The 23,813-nt window shown below is 31.8% G+C and overlaps 1 protein-coding gene across 1 annotated transcript in view; it reads right to left on the reverse strand.

Moving 5' to 3' along the window:
- Sema3a (semaphorin 3A) overlaps nt 1-23,813 on the reverse strand; it is a 191,245-nt gene that overhangs the window by 58,205 nt on the left and 109,227 nt on the right. The window contains exon 6 of the mRNA XM_026384968.2: nt 18,794-18,913. Within this exon, the coding sequence (XP_026240753.2) occupies nt 18,794-18,913 (120 nt within the window). The remainder of the gene's footprint in view (nt 1-18,793; nt 18,914-23,813) is intronic.

A 23,813-nucleotide genomic window follows, 5' to 3' on the forward strand; every position in this document is an offset into this window, starting at 1 on the left:
ATTGCTTGTTATATTGTTCAAAAATGACTCACTATCTCCATCTTCTTCCCATCTTCTTCTCTTACATTATTCATCTTGCTCAATGCCATCAAATGTTTTGGAGCTCAGGAGCCTGGAATTAGTCTTGACTTTTTCTTGTCATTAACATCTTATCAATCATCAAGCTTAATTTTAATTTCCCTCTTAAACATCTTTCATATCTACCTTTGTCCTTAATGTCCTCATTTAGATCCTTAAATTTTTCCACTTTTTAAATAACTATGTTTTTCTCCTCAGTCTTACCTTCCCACATTCTTCCATATTGATACCGAGTGACTTAATCAATCTTCAACAATGTTAATGCCAATCCAGTATTCAACCTTTTTCTTTATAAATTTTTTTGGGGGGAGGATATACTATTGTCTGGCAGTGTTTTATAAAAACAAATATTTACCTGCTCTGTGATTCAGTCATTCCATTCCTAGCTATTTAATCAAAAGACATGAAATGCTATGTTCACACAAAATTTGAACAAGAATATTTTAGCAAGCTTATTAAACATAGGTTACTATCAATAGATGAATAGGGAACACATTGTGATATTTCTATTCAATTGATCACTATTTGGCAATAAAACAAGAACAAATTGTTAATACATGTAATGATGTAAATGAATTTCAAAAGCATTAGAACAAGTGTAACTATCATATAGTTGCACTTATGTGAACTTCTAGAATAGGCAATAGGAATCTGTTGTGAAACAAAAGCACATCTGATTTATCTAGAGGTCAGAGTGAAGGGATCCACTGATAAGGAGTACACGAGAATTTTCTTGAGCAAATCATTCTTTGATATGGGTTTGTGTTACAACTCCTTGTATATTATACTTAAGGTTTGGGCACCTCATTATATGTAAATTTTAACTCAAAAAACAAAATAATTGAAGGCCTATTATTGTTAATCATTATGAAAAAGGTGTACTAATGTTTCAAACTACTTCAATTTCATAAAAAATGATTGGTAAATGGAGAGGAGTGAATTAATAGATACATGATACATTGTAATAAATTATTAATTTGTATAGTCTAGGTGAAGGACAAAGCTATATTTCTGTAAGGTCATTTTATCTTTGCTTTATTTGAAAGTTTTAATTTCAAACTATTAGAAAAAAATTTCTATGTCTCCTGAGGAAAAAAGTAACATATTTTCTTTTTAGTTTGTAGCAAAGGTGAACTCAAGCAAATATATGGAATAAGATAAAATTAAGAAAATGAATGTGCATATATAATTATTATTATTGGTGGTGGATGATGTAATTTACTTTATTTTTCCAATACCTATATTTATGTTCAGTCTTAAACTACAGCAAAATTCAAACAATATAACTGAGCCTGTTTATAAGTACTAGAGATTTTCAGAGATGCAAGTTTGTATGGTAAAATCTCAATCTGTAATTAGTTTTCTATGTCTAGATAACAAAAATTTTCTTTCTACTTAAATATTGTGGTCTTTAATATCTTCTATGTAAACAGGAACTTTTGTTGTTGCTGTTATTTGGTACTGGGAATTAAATGCAGGGTTTTGAATGTGCCCTACCATTGAGCTAACAACCCAGACCTCAAAAAGGAACATTTCCATAATGAAATTGTCCATAGGTGGTAAAATTGTTTTGGAAAGAAATCAGTGATAAAGTTTGTTTTTTTTTAAATAAAGCCTGTCATGTTTTAGTTTTATTGTTTCATTGATGAATTTGTACCTATCATATCACTTTAAGATCATTTTTCTATCATGGTGAATACCTTAAATTGCAGGAACATAGTGCTGAGCACAAGATAGGTTTTAAGGAGACTGGTTGGCTATAAGAAAGGGAACTTGTTGATATCTAAAAATAGAAATGATATAATTATGTGCCTTATTCTCCATATTTTAGAGGGACTTTTTCCATTGCAAATTGTGGGAATGGTATATGGTATCTTGTTATTTACAAGTGCACTATGTATAATGGTTTAGAAGTCTGTGTCTTGTAATGTTAACTGTGGGTTAGAAATATTTTGATATCCTTATATTTAATCAATTTACCTAAACTACAATGTTGGCAGACATTTCTATAATTTTTGTTATTTATTATATCTTAACTATAGGAAACTGCCATATTTATAGATGCTTCCTTGCATTAGATCTCCAATAAATAAACTCATACTGTGAATATACTCAGTTGTTCTTTTCAACTGCCCTTCCATTATTTATATTATTATGCTTTTGAGTGATGCTAAGTATAAAGTGGTGTGTGATTAAATAAGATTATTTTTGTCACTTGAGAAGATCAGATAGAATTTCATGCAGTAAATAATCTCCAGGAAGAATAATTTATTTATTTATCTCTCAATGGTTTCTCTCTCTCTCTCTCTCTCTCTCTCTCTCTCTCGATATTGATTTTGAGTTCATATAAATACATGAAAGACTTAAGCCAGTTGTTTTTCCCAAAGAATTTCTATGGAATGGAAAAGGTTTGGAGGAAAGATATTCATATTTCTATATTTTGTCAATATGGTCATTGTCAACCTGAAGGGGACATTATAAAGTAGATGAGTAAAAAAAAAAAAACTATTCTCTGAAAAAAAATTCATGCTGTCAATGGAGTCCATATTCAAAAAAATAATTAAAATATTTTTCATAAAATACAATTAGAAATAACTTTGAACTTTGAAACTTGAATGAAGAAAACCAAGTCAGCAAGACTTCTTTTACTACATTTGAAGAAAATAGTACTTTCTTTTTAGAAAAATTATTGCTCCCAGAAACAAATAACTTATATGGTTTTAGTTAATCAATGACCTCACACCAAAACCTTCTCTTAAAAGGGAAAATTGGTAGAGTTTCAAGAAACAAGGCATTTCCTAAACTACCTCATTTTAAATTAGAGCACGTTTTTCTTCCCTTTGCCAGAAAGTTCATCAAATTTTTAGACAGTGTGCTTACTGTGCTTTATTAAATGAGATGAAACAAGTGCATTTAAGTGTGTGTGATTTATATTTTAAAAGTTTCAGTGCTTAATCAAAGAGCTTAAAAGAAAAAAAAGAAAAAAAAAGAAGAAAGAAAAAATCAACATTCCAAGTAGATATAGTACAGGCATGATTTAAATCTCTCTGAAAAGGAAGAAAAACATAGTAGTACTTCCTTTCAACTTTCTAAAATTCACAGTTATATCTCACTCATTGGTAATGTTTAAATAAGAACTGGATAAGTTTAGGATGCATCTCATGTAAATATTTGTCTAAACAAATGATATAATATTACTTGAATTGGTAATGTTCTTCTTGGTAACTATTTAATACTCAATTATTTCTTTATCATGTTGAGAATATTTTGTTCTACTACTGGTTAACATGATTTAAACTGATCAGAAGAAATCATTTGATTTTATCTTATTTTTTAACCTTGAACAAGAGAAAGCTTGTATTTTATTTTTTTAAATATTAAGATAATGAATTGATTTAACAGATTTTCTATTACAGAATCACCCTTGTCATATTGGAATTGATTTCACAATATTATTTAGAACTTGAATATTTATATATTCATTTCTAGTTTCTTTTTTTGTCCAATACAGTTATTGTTCTAGCACCACATAACTTGAATAACTTGAAAATCTTCTCTAGCTTTGCCTATGCTCTGAAACATTTCTTAAAGGAATTGTACAAGTTTCTTGCTCATATATTTTATATATACTTCAAAATTAAGTTTATTGATGGAGTAAAATTTGGAAACAAAACCACTAATCAACACAAAAGCAAAACAATTTCAAAACACTTTCTTCTTTTATTAAAGTCCTAAAATGCAAGTGTATACCTGTATTTCTGATTTGTTTTTTAAAACTCAGAATCTATAGAGGACAAAACTAGTATGTTTGAATTCCAGTAGTAATTTTATTAAGAAAAAATAATTATCATAAAATCATAAAACTTCATGGTTAAAATATTTTCTGAATACACAATGACAAAAATATTTTACTCTGTGAAAATGTAAAGTTAATTTTATGAGAAATGGGGAATGTTAATTTTGATATCTGCCCATTTCCTAGGGTATATTAATAGTTCCACCTCAATAGTGTGACATTGGCAGGGGAGGTTGTCCTCTGAGTTGCCCTGATTAGGCCCTTGGGTTCTAGTAAAAGGGTAGTAGCAGTAAGAATGTGGCCTGATTCCTAAAATAAAATAATGGATTTAGGGACCAGGAAAGATTTAGGTCAATTTTTATTGGGCACAGGCCTTGGCAACATTTTAATAACGTGAGTATTATTATAGATAGAACTTAATTATCCTGATTACAACACTGGAGACACGTTCAGCACTTCCATCATTCTCTGGCCAGAAAATGTTCTCAAAATTACCGGAAATTCAGAATCTCTTCAAAGTAGAAAAACATGTTTAACTGCAATATAATTAGCAGTTTCTGTGGCTTTTGTTCTTAAGAGACAATAATAGTTTAGATTCTTGAAGATGTCTAATTATACGGGGAAGGAAATTCAAGCAAGAAAAGGAGACAATTTATGGCATAATTTTCAAAGTAATTTTATTTTGTTGAAAACAATTCTTATTGCACATCCTGTTTAATCTGCAAGAATTTATTATCCCTTAAGAGACAATAATTCAAATTTCACATCCAGTTGCATTGTTTTTTTTGTACTTTTCTATTCTTAATATTGAAATTAAAGTATTATTATCATTTTGGTTTTTGGATCATGTCTGTTTAAACTAGTAAGAAAATTGTTATTATAGTTATGAAATTTAGAGAATGCTTAATATTGGAAATACTCGTGTGTGTGTATATATGATATCACATAACTATAATTTGAAATTTAATATTGCAAGTTAAAATGTAATGTTGCCACATAAGACATATAATTTGTGATTTGATATTTGGGTTTTATTCTGGGTTTTGCACTAAAAATTTACCTCATTTTTCTTTACTGAGAATTTGGAAATAAGATATTTAAATGGAAATTACAGACAATTATATACATTTTTATACTATGTTAATGTTATATCACCCAATTTATCACTTAAAATAAAATTAGTTCTAGCCTAATTCCAATGAAAGATGGTTAATTCATATTAATCTTTTCTGAAAATATTTTTTTTTAATTATTTGAGACTACTTTTTAAACCTAGAAGCAACCAGACCTCCCCCATATTTTAAATGTTGCTATTAACATTTTATGGGACATGTAGTTGTGGAAGATTTTATAGGCCATCATAAGGGTGCTTGCAGCTGTTTTAATGTGACACTGTCTCAGTACTTTGATTCAAGCAGCTTAAAATGGGACTTTACTTACAGTTGCTTGAAAATCCATCTTCCCTGTTCAAAGGATACACTTTTATATTTATATACTCATTTTAAATGAACAGAAGTTAATAATTTAAGAAGGACAATATTAGAACTGCACAGTTTCAATTAGACTCCAGTATGAGCAAGCTGAATCTAAGTAATGACCTCTCTCTCTCTCTCTCTCTCTCTCTCTCTCTCTCTCTCTCTCTCTGTCTCTCTCTCTCTCTCTCACACACACACACACACACACACACACACACACACACACACACATTCTTGAGTGCTAAACATTCAGATATAAGAACATCTGCTGTTGAGGTACAATGGCATAAAAGCCATTGTATCTCCATGTCTCTTTAAAAAAACGAAACAAAATGTCACGTAGCTTGATAGTTTAGACCTTCTCAAATTTTAATTAGAGAACTTAATAAAGTACAGATCTGGATTAATACATTTGGATGGTTCCTGAAGTTCTGCATTTTGAGCAAACTCCCAAGGGAAGGCAAGTTGCTAGTTACTTCAAGGGTCTCACATTTTGGAGCAAGGGTTTATACAAGCTCAGTTTTCAGTGATTTAAGCTATGCATAAATAATGTAGTTCTTTGTTTTGTGAACCACTGTAGAATAGAATCCTTTGACTTCAGCAGATCTTTGTTGTTTAATATCTATGTTCCTGTACTTTATCTTCCAATAATCTATATAATACTTGTTAAATATTCCTATATAAATGATATTAGAAAATAGCAGAAATAAGCAATTTTTTAAAATTGTAAATAATAGAATGAATATGCTAGAAAAAGAACACACCTAGAATTCAGTAGACATGGGTTTAGTCTTAGTTTTCACTCCATCACAGGTTGCTAATAACCTTAAATGTTAGTACTTGCAACTTTGATTTGAATAGAAACCAGTTTCTCTCATCCTACTTAAATAATACTAAGAAACAGTATCTAATGTCTATAATAAAGACTAAAATTAAGTTCAGTTTGCATTCCAGTGGTTCTACTATTTTTATATTCTTTCATGAAATGAGTGTTGGAAAATATCTAGAACTATTATCTCTGAGCAACACACTATCTAGTGAGTTTTATATAATTACACATTAAATAGAATATATTTCTTAGACTATATGACAAGAAATGCAAGATATACATATATTCCAAAGAAAGGTTAATTTTAAAAATATTCTTCAACATGTTGAGATCATGAAAAAAGTATTATATGTAAATGAAAAAGCAGTTAAAACTATAACATCAAATAAAATTTATAGATTTGTATGACAAAGCCCAGAGAAATTAATAAATGACTATACTTAATTTCACAGCAATAATTGTGTTTAGTTTATTAAGGTGGAATGGTTACTTGAAGCCATCTGTTTGGGACATGTTTTTAAGTTTCTATTCAGCCATTGCTTTAAATAATAAAACTAAAAGTTAAAATCTTACAACAAAATAAAATCTTAATACACCTAGAAAAACTCTGTATCAAGAGCCAAGAATGTTGCTAATAATTAATTCATTATTATTTCATGTGTGAATTTTAAAGCTCAGATCTTATTTACATTTATAACAGTCTAAGTCATTAATTATCCAACTTCTACTGAAAAGAAAAGAATGTTGTTTCCAGTTCTCCCAATTCCTTGACTATTTCTTTCTAACCACCAAACATTTCTCCTTTCATTATTTTTGCTGACTTTCCTTATATTTAGAAATTTATGACACTGAAAGAACATAATTTAAAAAAACTATAATCAAATTATCTACAAGAAATATACAGTTTTTCTGATTCCAACTGATTTCCACCTTTATCCTCAAAATTTAAAAATGAAGAAAGTTTCCATTTTCTTGTCTTTCTGAACTCTCTTCCATATCTATTCACTAAGAAAGGACTGCACGTATTTGGACAAAAGTTAGAATGTCTTATAAATTACTCTATTTTACTATCACTTGATAGTAAAATCTGCAGTTTGTGTTTAGTATAAAAGCCTGAAAATCAAATGGATCAAAAAATTAGTGTTTCATTAAAAGGGAGATGGGTAGCAACTGCTCCCTTACTTCATGAGTTAAATAATGGTTTTGAGATATAAAGATATCTTGTAAATACGTGCATAGGATCTCATAGATGTGCTAAGATTTCCAAGTTTTCCATTTCATAACAAGTTCTCTAGGTATTATCCTGGAGGCCTGGGATCTCTCTATTCAGCTCTGCTCCTTACAACAGTCTTGGTTCCTACTGAGTGCTCATTGCTTATAGAAAATAGAAGTTGTCCAGGTAAGATGATGGTGGCTAGCAAATGTAGCTTATTACCAGTAATAATGGAGGGACTTAGAGCAACCAGGAAATGAAAAAGAGAAAAACAGTTTATATACATATTGTGTTGATTGATAAACTTCAGTTACACACAGATAAAAAGAAACACTGAATGAGATGAAAAGAGAATAGACTTGGGGAAATGGAAAATATCCATTAAAAATAGAATGGAAAAAAAATAAAGCAAGTGGATAAATAGCAACTGAAATGGGTTATTTAATCTCTACCAAAAAAATCTACTTTTAACTTCCATTAATAATGTAGCTATTTACCTCTATAATATCATATTACATACTATCTTAATTGTTATTAATGACAGCCATATGGTCAGATATAAAATGACAATCTGAGTATTCTCAGCAATTATTATTTGTTCCAATAACATTTTGAAACTCTCTAAACCTGTGGAAAAAAGATCTTAAATATGCATCACATCTAACTTATATTACAAACTTCAGGGTTAAACCTTTAAAGAGATTTTATGGTGTAGTCTGTGGATGTTTATTTCAAATTGTGATGTTATAAATTTTATTATGGCAAGGCATGTTGTTTATTATCGTTGAGTGATAGCAGCAAAAAATCGAATCAGGAAGTAACTGTTATACATAGAAATTTTTCTTTTCTTTTTTTCCTCTTCTTCCCTCCTCCCTTTGCAGATTCCTTCCAAATAGTTGAATTACCTACTAAAAACTATTTTTCTTCTTTATGATTCCTTATGTTTTCCATTCTAGAGAACATTTAATAGTTCCACGTAGTCAATCAGCACGATGACAACTTACTCAGCTTCCTGAGTTACATTAATGAGCTAGAGGAAATTTTCTTTTGTTCTTACTATCAGAATATTCTCTCCTGGTGCATGTAGCATTATTTTTTTGCTTATAAAATATGATCATTTTGAGGAGTATGTGACTTGTGAATTCATAAATAGTTTACAACCAGTATGGATACATGGAGTTTGCAGCACATTCACAGAGGCAAAATGACAAAGTTAACTCACACAATGATAAACTTGGTAGAGATTTTGCAAATCTCCATGACATGGCTACTTTGCTCTCTGGTCAAATGACATCTGTACCAAGCAGCATCCAAGGGTGGACTTGTTGATTGTCTGACACTGCAGATTTCTATTTTCTTTTTGCATACTTCCAACTCCAGACAATCTTTCAATTTACCTTTTGCATGTTACTCTCACTCAGGAATTAGGAAAAAATAAGGCAGAATCAGTTAAAGAAAAGAGAATGTAAAATCACTTAAGACTCTGTGAGTCATAAACACACAATTACCTCAAATTTTCTCAAATGCAATTCAATTATAATTTTATTATATGGGCACCAAGTCTTGATCAAAGTTGCCTGTATTTACCTTGATATCATTTATGAAGAATGTGAGGTTTCTTTCCTGTGATTTTAAAGGAAATAAAGAGAAATAGCACTTCAGGAATGTCAGTTATTGATGCCTTCACATGGCACTCAGAACTATCCCCCTATGTTTTAATAGTTTCTCTTCATTCAAAATGTTTGATATGATTACTGTGATCATGTAAATAAATTGAACAAAGATGTTAAGTGTCTTCTTGATTCATCTTAGCTCTCTAAAAGGTTCTATCATTTGAATTGTCTATATGACTAAATTACCCTTCAAATTATTCAAAATTAATAAGGTTTTGTGAAAATCCATGTCTTTCATTTTATATCTTCAGAGTCATTTTTTTAGGGGGGGGTGCAGTACCAGGGAATAAATTCAAGGGCCCTCAACCACGGAGCCAGTTCCCCAGCCCAGTTTTTAGAGACAGAGTCTCACTGAGTTGCTCAGTGCCTCGCTTTTGCTTTTGCTGAGGCTGGCTTTGAACTCATGATATTCCTTTCAGCCTCCAGAGCCACTGGGATTACAGAAGTATGCCACTGCATATGGCAGAGTTCATTTTTTTGATGTATAAGATTTTTTTCTTCCTATAACATTTTTTTACTCACAAATGTATTTTGAAAACACATTTGAAAAATAAACACTGGTTTTATGAGTATTAAGCAATTAAAGAACAGTCATTAGTTGGATATCAACCTTGGTATTACTTAACATTTAGGAACAATGAGATTAAAGTTCACCGAACTATAAATGTAACATTTCATATTGTAAGACTAAAACAGAAGTAAGTAACTTAAATCCTATTGTATGGTAAGCTGAAAAGGCTGTGTGGCTCACTAAGGGAAAACCAAATCTGCTGTCACCAATTTCCTGTACACATTCTTATTAGAATTTTATAAATGTATACATAAAATAACTCTCTGATATTGAAGCTCTGGCATCTTTTCAAATTAGTAATTAAAAGAGCAAAGAGATTATTTGGATTCATATGTATTTAGACACATTTATAAGCTTATTGAAGAGACACATTTTGATGGGTCCCTTATGCAATCAGCCTACTTTATATCTAAAGTAGTTATAATTTAGCAAATCATCATGCAAAATAATATAAACTCTATTTATAATTTTAAACATTGCCTCTATTTTATTTACAAATTACTATAGATAAATAATAATTCAGTTTAATTCAGAATAAAGAATATCTTTACTCTGAAACTAATATGTTTTTAAATAATCATAATATCGTCTATAATGCAAACTGTATGTATGATTCAAAGTACCATGGGAAGGAGATACATTGCTGAGAGCCTGGAATGGGAGGCAAGGCTGGAGTCAAGGGGCTTGATTTTCTCTTTGTCTAGTCTCTTAATCTTAAAGTCACCCAAACATCTTTACCTTGAAAATGTTCCTTTTAAGTGCATCTAAATATACTTTAATCTTTCTTAGTAACATTATCAGAAAAGCAATTTAAAGACCTTTTTCCTGGGTTGTATTTTATAATTTGTATCTAGTTGATATGTGAAGTTAAGAATCTTTTAAATGTTCTTTTTTGTCATATATATATATATATATATATATATATATATATATAAAACTTGGCAGTAAATATGTCACTAACCTTAGAAAAATTCTTGTTCTTTATTGGAAAGGAGTAGTGGATTTATTTTCATCAAAATGAGAAAAACTCATTAGGCAAGAAATCCTGTACATACAGCCAGGATCCAAGGACAGGGCATGGGTCACTATCACTTCATCTGCTCTTGTTTCCCTTAAGCTATTTTCATTGCTTTCCTTGAAATATGCGGTCTCTCAGTTTGTGAGATTGTGCAGTTTACTACATTTTGGGTGATGTAATGTATTTAGGTGTTTTATTGTCCTAATATGAAATTCTCACATATTATGAAACCAGCTAATATCAACTTGAGGTTATATTTTATTTTTAGGTAATAGAAATCACTTTGCCAAATGTATTACATGTATTCTCTCGTTCATGGTGCTTCTAACAACCAAATGAGGAAGAAACAACTTTCATTTTTTGTTTGGGAAAAGTAGGACACAGAAATCTTATGCCAGATGCCTACACTTGCCCACCTATACAGTAGTACTCCAGAAAATCCACACACTTTTGTCTCCTTATGAAAAAAGTTTAGTTTAACTGTATTATTGCAGAAGAGATGATTTTCCTACAGTCATAAATGCCCTCAACTTCTCCTTAGCTATTATATCAAAAATTTCATTTTTTTAACTTTATTTTATTTATGTGGTGCTAAGGATCCAAGGACAGGGCATGGGTCACTATCATTATCCCAGAACCTAGGACCTTGCACTTGCAAGGTGAGCACTCTACCACTGAGCCATAACCCCAGTCCTTCAAAAAATATTTTTAACAAGTATTAAACTAATGGTTTCTTTATTTAAATGGTTAAGTATTGTATTTACTAGAGCTAAATTAACACAGAAACACATTTACTTGAATTCTAGCCTTGATTATTTCATTTCATTGTTTTTTCTGCTAGTTTTGTTAAACACAATATGATAAGCAATATTTTATATATTATTTTAATTCTAAAAATAAATATTTTATGTCTTCCTAAGGAAATATAGGCCTGATATAGAAGTAGTTATCAATTGAATAAAACAAAGAAAACAAAATGCCTTGAGAGCAGATTAAGCAAAGGAAGCATGATTGAGATTGGTTCATTGCATTAATTTTCCAATTATGCATTAGGTACTATGTCATGGAGGTGGTCTATATAGGACAGCACCAACATAGTTAAACACCTTTAGTATTTCCCATATTGTCATATGTCTTCTGTATTTTCCATATTGTCAGACACTAGACACTGTTCTAATTACTCTACATACTCTATCTCATGTATCCCCAGAGGAACCATATGAGTCGTTGGTATTACCCCCCCCTTTTTTTTCCACAAAATATAAACACTGGTGGACACAAATTAAGTAAATGACTTCCTAAATCACATAAGAAATTGAGAGTGGACCTGGTATACATATTGAGACAGTTTAACTCCAGGGCCTATGAAGCAGAGTCATTAAAAAGTTTCTTATTTCAAACAATACTAAAGCATGAAGTAGGATGTCAGGCCCTGTGAAGAATACAAAAATGCTTCTATGTGCACTCAGGGTTGGAAGGGAGGAATATTTAAAATCCATTGGGAAAACAGTGAGGTTAAATAAAAGAAAAGAAATTTGAGGACCGCTGACTCCATTTGAATTACTTATGGTAGTGTTTAATATTGGAGAGGTCACCAAGGATTAGATGATAAAGGATTTGATAAACAATAATATCTGCATTCAATTTACTTTGAAATGGAGACACATAAATGATTTTTGAATGAAAAATATTGTGATAGCAATCACTAGAGTATTTAGGGAGACATCTATCAGTTGTATCTAAAAAGGAAAAGTATACGTGGCTTAAAATGATATGTAATCTTACAAAATTAAGCATAATCAATAACTTTTAAATTTATTTAAATCATCAAACACTGCCATCCAGAATTCTTTGCCCTAAAGTTGAAGTCAAACTTTTTTAGATATAATTATACTAACTGAATTATGTAAAAATAAATGACAAAATATATATTCTCATGAGTCAACATTTCTCTTTGACTCAGGATTAATTTTATAGGGCATCTGAAGTTTGTGCCTTATACAATACTGGGGTAAATATAAAATAATTTTATCAACATGAAAAAACAGGTTACTTTATAATTGTGTTTTTTTTTCCATTTCAATATCATCATGTTACCTTGGGGAGATTATAATTAATACCTTCCATTTTGAAAGCTTATGAAATTTTCCATTTTAAAAGTGTTTGTGTCAAGCCTACCTTGAATATGTAATTGAATATTGTAAACCTATCTCTTACACTCAGAATGATTAAAACATAACAAGTGGCTTTTTTGGTCAAAACTATCCATGTCATTAAAATTCAATGGCATTGCTCCCTGTCATTCAGCTTTATCTGGCTAAAATCCTTTAATTCCCCAGCCCCTGCTGTTGGGGATCTCCAGGCTCATCATACTTAACCTCTGCCTAGGCTTCTCAGAATAGAATTTGTTTCACTTCATTCATAGCTTCAATAGTCGAGCAAGCCACACGCAAGTGCACAGTGGTCTTTTACCCTGAGCACACTAATCTGATTGTTTTTCCACTCTACAAACTCTGGGTCAACAATCAAGCTGCCGCCAGAAACTAATTAATTTGCAAACAGGCTTCTGTTTTCACAGAGGGAAAGCTTTTGAGAGCCATGTCAGGGAGGCCGGTCACACCATGGTTACACGCATTGTCATGGTATCCACTTCTCTGGGTAAATCTCTTGCTTGATGTCAGTGCACACAGGAACCCAGATTACCCAGTCAGCAGTAAATCCCTATTGAGGCCCACTGAGCTCTGAATGTAGTGACTCTGGAAGAGGAAATTGGTATAGACAGGCTCTGTATTCATTAAACTGATGGTGAGACAAGAGAGAGAAAAATGTTAAAAACAAGAAGGAAAAGGTTCTGGCTTCACTTTAAAGAGTTCCCCAAGTTAGTCTCTCATCTTTATAAGTTTTAGCCAATTTTAATTTTAAAAGTAGGCCTACCTTAACTAAATATAATACTTAGGGTTTTTTTTTTTTCCTCCTCTCACCATTTAATTCCTAATAAGCTATTCACACGTTGTGACTAATACGCCACATCTGAGAATTATACTTTTTAGTTCATCAGTCAAAAATATTAAATGCCATATCATAACAATTTTATTCAAAGACATTTTTGTAGAGGTCTGAAGAAAAGATCAGCTTTCAAGAATATTGCTACTAACAAGTAAATTTTTATTCCAAGTTTTTATTCACTATTCTTCATTTCTGCAATGTAATTTCAAATAAAACTGGTTAAAAGTGATGTTTCCTATGACAAAAGTGACAAAAAAATTAGGTCTTTGAAAAGAAGATCAAGTGACAGTATATTTGGTAACTTTTAGCTTTTTAAGGAAAATAAAGTCATATTTAGTGATTTTATTAACCATTTTGAGGATAGAATAATTTCATGGTATATATTTATTTATTGAAAAGATTTTACTCCTATGGGGAGTGAATTCTTTATTAGGATGAAATTTTTTTGCATAACAGAATTCATGAGAAAACATAGTGATGACTGCCAAGTTAATAGTATAGATATAAATACTTAATTTAAAGTATTGCCTTTTCATGTTTTAGCTCAATTTCAGGAAAAAAAAATGACCACAAATATTTCCTTTTTTGTTTGTTTGTATTTTTGATGGTACTGGGAATTCTAGGCAAACTACTACCCCCACTCCCAGATCAATATGGTCATTTTTATTTGTGAGATTCTTTATACTGATACTGCAGAATTGACAACAATGAGTACAGTGGGAACGCATAGATGTAATTAAAAGCTAAAATATACTACATTCTAGTTATTTCATTCATGATCTTCAAAGAGCCCTTGTTGTTTCTACTTTAACTGAATCATTGCTCAGCTTCTGTAAGATTTATCTGCTCAAATAAACATAAAGCAAGGCTTACAGAGGGCTTTTTCTCCGAAGATCAGAAAAATATTACTAATTTACTTCAGCTAGAGAAATGACATCATTAAGAAGTCTGACATTAGGCAAAACTGGGTAATTCATTTTACTTATTAAAGAATAAAAAAGTACCTTCAAACAAGGTTGAATTAAAATAGTTTATTAAAAGAGCAGTATGAGTGATTTGAGACTGGTATCTGATACCACATAATATTAATTTGTACACTCAGAGTTTATCTGCAGTCATGTTTCTTGGTTCTATTTTTCTAAAAACAAATCTTGTGGAGAAATTTGAATCTTAGGAGAACATGCAATATCCTAGTATGTGACCACAGAGGAAATGATGCTGATTCCAGTGAGGTCCCACCAGCATGGTATGAATGTTACAGGGCAGAGGAAGTGGAACCATGACTAGCATACCATTCCAATTACAGAAAAAAACAAGTGGGTTGGTCTATCCACAGGCATGATCCTTTTAGGAAATTCCGCTAAAAGAAAACAGGTCTTCCTGAAACGAGTGGGAAGGCCTCACACTTCAGGCATTGTAATTAGTTCTGTTTGTGTTCACCGGGCCTTGGCTCTCTCAGGCTTCCATGTGGTTTCATATATTAGACCCAACGCCGGCTGCCCTTTCACCCTGGCTCAACTATAATCACTCACAGAATGAATCTGACAAAGCTTCCCAAGCATGCTCCACCCCGTTGAAGAGAAAAGGATATAGAGATAATTAACATTTATTAAGTGCTTACTAAATGCCAAGCCATTGCTCATTTCTTTTTTTATGTTGTTATGTGGTCATTTAAAAAAATGACTATGCGAGGTAGGTAGTATTATCTTTTCATTATACATAAGGTCCAAAGTCAAGAGAAAACTTTCTTACTTTAAAGATTTGAAAGTCATTCTTTCAAATCATATGGCATCCCAACATTATTCCAAGATAAACAATATTGGAAAATAGTCTTCATCAAATAGAAAAATAAATGTGGACTAGCCCTTCATCTGCTCTAATGAATGCGTAATGAGTACAGTAATTATAGTAGTATTTGCAGTATTAATGTTAAGAAATTCTATCATAGCAGCATAAATTCATTTACTTATATTGCTTATTTTACTATAAGTAGACACAGAAAAAATTTATTTTATTTCAAATTAATGTAAGCTGAAATTGTAATTGAAGTTTAGAATCATATCATATCAAGAACATTCACGTAACACAAGAAAAAAAACAGTGAATTTTGGTATATCATGTCAAATTCACACACTAGTATTTTATGAGGTCAAATGTCATTCTAAACCCCTTGCAAACTTAAAATAGGGATTTGTGTACATGATGAGAATTTTTTAAAATATTGTTATATATTAATATGTAAAAACTCAGTAGATTCTCCATCTTTTAAAAATGTTTTTCATTCCTTCCCATTTCTTTCCATTAAAACTATAATTGAAACATTATTGGTACTGTTTTAAAAATGCAAAATAAATAGTAATTATGGAAGCAGTAAAATTCCATTATTTAAAAAAATTAAGATATTTTAGGCTCCAAATCTAGATGGCTGTTTTTCTCTTTTCTTTTTTTTATTTGTTTGTTTAGTTATATTTTGTTTTTCTCTTTTGATCAGGAAAAAAAAAATTAAGAGCCATCTAAAAGAGATGAACTAATTCTTCCAAAAGAGTTGAACCTATTTGAGAAAAGTAAAGTAAAGCATATGCCAAAATTAATTTAATAGCACCAAAGACCCCTGGAAAAAAAATATCTTACAAGGCAATTTATTCCTTCTGGCAACACAGATGATTGTGTAGTCTGTGCTGATTCCTCAAAGCTCATTTATTTTATGCATGAGTGTGTAAACACTGTGTTTCCAATTTCATTCTGAGAAGGTATTCGATTTCTCCAGGCCCTTCATTCCATCTCATAGCAGCCTGGTTTCTGCACCCTGTCACATGGAACCTCTGTGCTAATTTGGAGAAATCAGTTCTCACATTTAGTGCTGAGAGACTGATAACTGAATTCTCAAATGAACTACACATTTTCAAAGATGAAGTACAGAGCTGTGGACAATGACTGTGTTTTCCCACAGTGTAAATTCTTCAGACTCAGCTGTCAACATGCAAGCGTGCAGCATAAAAGCAGCTTTAACTTGATGACTTTTTTCCTCCAAGGCCATAAAAATGAAATGGATACTACCCTCTCCTTTATGTTATTCCATCTTCTAATGAGATTTTTTTTTTCTCATGGACAGTGAAAGCCTGTATACCCCTCACAGTCCTTAGCAGATCAAAGTCACCTTCTTGTGCATAAAAAAACAAACATTCTCTCTTTCACACAAATATTTCCATTTGAGAATAGATCAGACAGTAAATTGGAATGGAGTTTTTTTTTTTTTTTTTCCTGACTCATTTTGCCTCCATACACATCCCAGGTTTAATAATCAATGGTAAATATTCCAAAGTTGTCCTTTGGGCTCTTGGAGTTTCACACACACCCTTGTTTTCAACTCAGTGCCTTGTTTTTCTCTTGGTGAGGCTTTCAGTTTCTCAGATGGTCACCCAGGTAGCACTATACCTCCTTTACTCCAAGGAGGAGCTATTTTACTTCATGCCCAATGGTTACCACAGTGTTTGTACTCAATCAGGAATGGTCTTAGGGACTATCTATATTTAAAACATCAGTGTGGAACTGGAGCCATGTTTAGAGAAAACAAGAGAAGAGAGTGTTTTGAGAATGGGCTAGTTAGCAGTGGCATATGCTTCAGGAGAGGTTGTCTAAATGGAGATTGATTAAAAAAAAAAAAACAAACTAGACAAAGTCATAGGTGACCTTTGGAGGAAGAGTGGCTCAGGGATAGATTATTGGATAAAATGCATATTGAAAGTTACTAAAGGAAGTGCAAATATTGAGGAAACAAATCCTAACCAAGCTACAAATTTAAACATATAGGGACATTGTGACATATGATGATTAAAAGAAGGGTTTCCTGTGGGATAGGGGTGCAAGATTTCAGGTCATTGAAAGAAAGTAATACGAGAGAGAGAGAGAGAGAGAGAGAGAGAGAGAGAGAGAGAAATTTAAATTGGGTAATTTATGAAGAATTCCAATGCAATTAAAAATAAAGGCAGAAGGGACAGATGAGGCATCCGAAGAGTCTTGTCTTTGTCTCTAATGCATGAAAAATAATAGATCAATCAGAAATGTTGGCACAGGAGGAAAGAGATGCTGACTGAGGTAACTTGAGGACCGATTTATGTTTTTGAATAGTCACTTTGAAGCACGGGATAAATCAGAACAAAGATCATCACACACAACTCATGGTTCCCTGAAGTATCACTGAGGTATAGAGGCCAAGTTATGATTTTTTTTATAATAGATCAATGAAATAAAGAAGTGACAAAATAAATTTTGGGCTTCTCAGAAGTAAGGGCAGAAAAAATAGCATGACTGAAGTTTCCACTACATAGAAGTAGATATTAGGATCAGTTAGTTAAAAACCTGAATTAAAATATTATTTATTTATTACAAGCATATGCATTTTACACATTTTGCTATGTTAAATTAATATAGAAAAGTTAAAGAGTAATTTACAAATAAACAATCTACTAGTTCAAGTAATTAAGCCTGTGCCTAAAGTTCAGGAAACTAGGTTCTTATTACAAATCTTTGACTATTGGGTTAAATAACATATTGACCCAAATTTTCTCACCTATAAAATGAGAGAGGGGATTTTGAGGAAATTAGAGGTGAAATTATGCAAAATAATGATATGAAGTCAAGTGAAATAATGATACAAAAGTCCTTTGGGATTTTAAGAACAGTGTCAGTATAATGTTATTAGAACAGAAAAAAAAAATGTTTTTGATGTTCAGTACCTTATAGTATGTTCTCAAGGCAATAAGGGGAAATGTGGAGGAAAAAAGAATGCTATGCTGTGAGAGTCTTTGTGGTGTCCCTGTAAGACAGGATTGGTAAACCATCTTATCTTTTTCCATTGCCTCCCTTCCGGAGCTCTAGCTCAGATCTCTTTCCATAGCTAACTACAGAGAAACTTCACATTTGTCACAAAACATGTACTTCCTGAAATTTTAATCTCTCTTTTCTCTTTTTGCCCAACTTTCTCACACCCAGTCATGAAGTCACCACCATTAGCTAAATCTCAAGTCACACCACACACTAAATCTCAAGTCACGTTGTATACACTATAAAGGGAAAGTTCTCCAGTGATTTAATACACAGGTTATGTGCCTGAGTTCTTGCACGTACCACCTACCATTGAGCCATCTGGAATCATGCTGCTCTGTCCTGATTGGGTGGTGGTGCCCCAGAGTCCGGAATATAGCAAAGTCTCGCCCCATGAAGTCAGCTGCAGTGCCAGAGTATAATTCTCCATCTGTGGTGTGGCAAAATGAAACCACATAGGTTTTATTTAATTCAATTAAGGCAAGACAAACAAAACAAAGATAATACAAGTTTCATGTTATGAGCACACTGAAGACAGAAATAGCACCTTTATCATTATGCAAAGCTACTCATATTTCATCCTGTGTCTTTATTGAAAGAATATTTTACCAAATGATCATTCAGATATTAAGTACTTGACTATTCAGTTAATACTCACTTAGAAAATTTGAGTAATAACTGATTCTGTGACAACTGCTAATATACAAAACTACTATTTTCCCACTAAGACCAGTGACAAAATTAACAAAAGGCAAAACTATATTCATTATCATCATATTTCTTTTTTTCTTTATGTGTGTAAAACTACTATGATCTAATAGCCTTATTTAGTGGGGTAAGAGATTAATGTAAAATCTTGCTTATTGCTTATTTTAATGGCAATTAATCTTTTTATGTACTTTTTTTCTAGTAGGATCTGAATTAATGAAATTTTACTATAATTCTGAAAGGACCAATATTTTCTTTGCCAACTTTTTTTTTGCTTTTTATTTTTTAATATATCTGGTGGGATAAATGTTTGAAGTTGGTGTGAGCTAAAATAGTGACCCCAAATAAGTTTACCAACAAACAGAAATATATTTGAAGAGGAGGGAATTTTGGCAAGCCCAGATCATAATCTCTACAGTTAAAGATTTCACTGCTTTTTGACTTTCTACTACTAAATTGAGTTAATTCTCAATAGGAGTTTAATAACGGAGAGATCATTACCAGAAGGTGAAGACTCAAAGGGAAAGGAAGAATATCAGGAGAGAGAGCAGTTAGGTTCACTGAATACCCACTCTGTGCTTGGCAGGCAGTCAGGCACTGGCTGGACACTTTCAAATTATCTCACTTTAATTCTGTCAATGTCCCCATGATGTAAATAATGTTGTCCCTATTTTATAGTTTAAGAAATCCAGGGCTGTTCAGCTAATGCCTAGGCAAGTTAAGCTGAAGTTTCAAATACAGGCCTGTTTAATTCCAAGCCTTTTATGTTAAACCATACTACCTTTCAACAATTCAAATTTGTAAAAATTGTGTTTTCTTGCTTGAATCAGAAAGTGTCTCTTATTATTTCTTCCAGATAACACATGACTGCCTGCCTACTTACAGTGAATTAAGGTACTTGCAAAACAAAACAACAAAAATGAAAAAAAAAATTCTTTAAACAATCCACAATAATTATAGTAAACCTTAATTTTATTTTATTGATAACTACTATGCTAATGGTTTTGCTAGAAAATATTCAGAAAGTAGAGAGGGCCTAGATAGATTATAATGTAAACATTTGTTTAGTACTATTATTTCCTAGGTAGTTTCATGTTATATAAATGGAAAACAGTGAATCTTCATATATAAATGTCTTTGGGCAAATATTTTTAATCTTTTGATTCCTTAGATGATATTCTGTATTTCCATTTTTATTTTTCACTCCTAGACAAGAGCTTTGCAATGTAAAATAGATATTCTCAGTGGTCCAACCTGGAGCAAGTTTGTATTATATCCTTTGGCTCACTAAGGTGTTTTAATGGACTTGATTTTGAAGAATCTCCAAAACAATGGAAAATAGCTACAAGAGAAAAATCACTGAAAAATAAGTTATTGCTTTAAACTTTCATGCAGGTAGATACCTCATCCTAAAAACTGCTAAAAATTGTTCTCATATTTTGGATTGTTGTGACTAAAGTTAAACAAACATTGTTTAGACAATATATTGATTTCAGATTATTAGCTAAATAGAGAGTATTCATATATCATCTTATGTCAGAGCAAAGTATCTTTGGGTTTCAAAAGCATCTTGCATTCTCTTAATTAAATTTCAAGTGCAAATGTGACTTGCCCACATTGAAATATGATGATAATGTTTTACCTGACTACAGTTAAATGAATACACTTTTCTAAAGCTCAAAAATACTACAAGTCAGCTACCTAATAAACTTCAAAAGGTCCTTTGAAACATTGAAAGGCCTATTGTCTATTAATTGTTAACCCCTATTTTTATGAAAGTTAGTGTTTTATCTTTTTACAAAGATTGATACATAAATGTGATATGATTTTAAACATTAGGTGAATGATTTTTTGTTGTTGTGTGTGCAAATTGGAGGATGTTAGGTAAAAAATATCATGTGAAAGTCCTATCGACTTTAAACACTTTCATGTTGGAACACCTGTGGGAGGAAGCATTGGCTCTTCTTTACCTTGAACAATCAAAATCTGTGACTCTTTCATTGAGTCTCATTGCCCATGAACTACACAAGATGGTGAAAATCAGGGCAAGTGAAAGCAGAATGACGAAAAGGTGAAGACAGCAATTTAACATCAGACAGGCTCTGCTCAACAGGGGATTTGCCCGGAAATGGTGGAGTCACAAATGCCAATGATTAATCATTCTGTCAGTTAGCTTCTTTAGGGTAAATGAAATTCATAATTGGGTTGTTATTACACACAAACTCTAGTCAAGAGAGAATTAGAATAACAACAACGAAATTATTACTTAGAGGTAGAGCGCTGCTCTTAGCTTTTTTTTTTTTTTTGGTAATATTATAACTTGTTTTACTTGCTTTTATATGAAGATGACAAAGATCAATAGAAATGAAGAAAAAGGTAGTGAGACTGACTTTATGACTCTTTTTACAGCAGATAGGAAACTTGTTCAAATTAGAAAAGATGTTCAGTAGAAGAGCTATTCGCTCAACATTCCTAAGACAGTTAAATTAAAATGTTGTCTTATAAATGAAAGGAAGTTTGCAGGTTAGGAACCATTTGCCTCCAGTCATAGGAAATTACCTCCCACCCACATAATGTTTTTAGCAATAGCCAGATATTCTTGAGCTGGAGGCAACCAGATGATTAGGTGGCCATGAGGGTACCTTCTCTTACTGTTCTTACTCAATACCAGTTACTGTTCCTTTGTACCAGGCCTTAGATCAGACTTCCTGTTGAGATTGCTGGAGAGATTTCTGTAGGGACTCTAATCAGGGCTGATTGTTCCAAATAAGTATGATGTCTTTATTGGTTTTGCCCATAAATATAGGTGGTAAAATTTTGCTTATTTCTTGTGAAATAAAAAAATATATCAACCAGCATACAGGCCAATTAGTAGACGCGAACATTTTCACTGTGCACTAAAGAGGTGTTATAATCTGTGGCTCTTTGAAATGATCTAAAAATATCTGACTACAAAAAATTTAGCAGACCTTAGTTTGGGTTTACTTTAGGATAACAGATATATTTAGAATGAAAACCTATTGGCCAAACATCTTTTGTATATTCTGGGTCACTTAATAATTTATCAAATTATATGTTGATCCTGGAGCACAGTGTTAATTTGACAATTTTCTGACCCCAAATATAAGTTTTCTTGAAAATATGAAGTAGTGTATTAGGTTAAGGTTTTTCTGCAATGATTCAAATGGCATTACATTTGTGATACACACTTTTGAGGTTTTCACTAAGTCACTAGTGAGAAGAAATGTGACATTTGTCCAATTTTATTAAATTGATGATAAGATAATATGTTCAAGGATTTTTAATGTATCTAAATATAAGCCAATTATATATATATAACACAAATGCACACACAAACACATATATGGTTTAGCATTCTCTGTTGAATAAGATCTTTAAGACTCTGCAAAAAACCACCACATGGGCATTTTGATGTCTCAACAATATTCATATTAGTTAAGGTAAATTAGTGCTGACAGTTGTAACTAACCATCTGGAAATTGCCAAAGATAAAAATGGCTATTTGAGGGCTGGAGTTGTGGCTCAGTGGTAGAGCACTTGCCTAGCATGTCTGAGGCATTGGGTTCTATACTCAGCACTGCATATAAATAAATGAATAAAATAAAGGTTCATCAACACCCCCCCCAAAAAAAAGAATTTGAAAGAAAAATGAAATGGCTATTTGAGTATACCTCTATTCTTTCCTAAGTTTTTTGAACTGTCTTTAAGGAAAATATTTTCTATGAGAAGAACAGAAACTTTTGCAAACTATATTTCCATCATGATTGAGTTACTGAGAAGCACGTATTAAAAACAAAGATTTATATGCACTTTAGACTTTCTGTTCATATTCAAAAAGAAGTAGAAAATGTGGCTTAGATTATAATATATATATATCAGATTACCATTCCTAAGAAGGGTGAGGTGAAGAGACAGAGGCAGGGAAAACAAAACATAAAAAACAAAAAACATTTCCTGATGAAATTGCAGCATTACTAACATAGGTAAAGAGTGTGTCATGGAACTGAGCAAAAATCAAAAAGACATAAAGACCAAGACTTTCGGTTGTTAACACCTCAAGTAAACTCCACGCAAAGGGTAGAAGAGTAATTAGAAACAGAAGGAAAAAAAGTTTTATCTCCCTCCCTTTCCCTTTCTCTGTCCTTCTCAAGCGCTCTCTCTCTCTTCTCTCTCTCTCTCTCTCTCTCTCTCTCTCTCTCTCTCTCTCTCTCTCTCTCTCTCTCTCTCTCTCATACACACACACACACACCCACACCCACACCCACAGCAGAGATAAAATTAATTCCCTGGAATGGAAAGTTGTGGCAATAATATTACATTTTTACATTTATTGAGCACCTTCCTTCCCTATGCCAATAAATACCACATGCTGGCTCCTTAATTCTGTTGTTCTTTTAAAACTAACATTTTCTGAGTAGTAACATGTGCATATGGCACAGAATTAAAAATATAAAATTTATAATAGACCTAATCTGCTTTCCAGTTTACCCACAGGGGGCCTCTACTACTAGGTTTGCTGTTGTTATTATTGTTTTTTTGTTTCTACTTTACATATATTCCAGAGATATGCAAACATCAAAAATGGTAGCACACCATTAAAC

The sequence above is a fragment of the Urocitellus parryii genome, chromosome 3, assembly GCF_045843805.1.
Source record: "Urocitellus parryii isolate mUroPar1 chromosome 3, mUroPar1.hap1, whole genome shotgun sequence".
Lineage (NCBI taxonomy): Eukaryota > Metazoa > Chordata > Mammalia > Rodentia > Sciuridae > Urocitellus > Urocitellus parryii.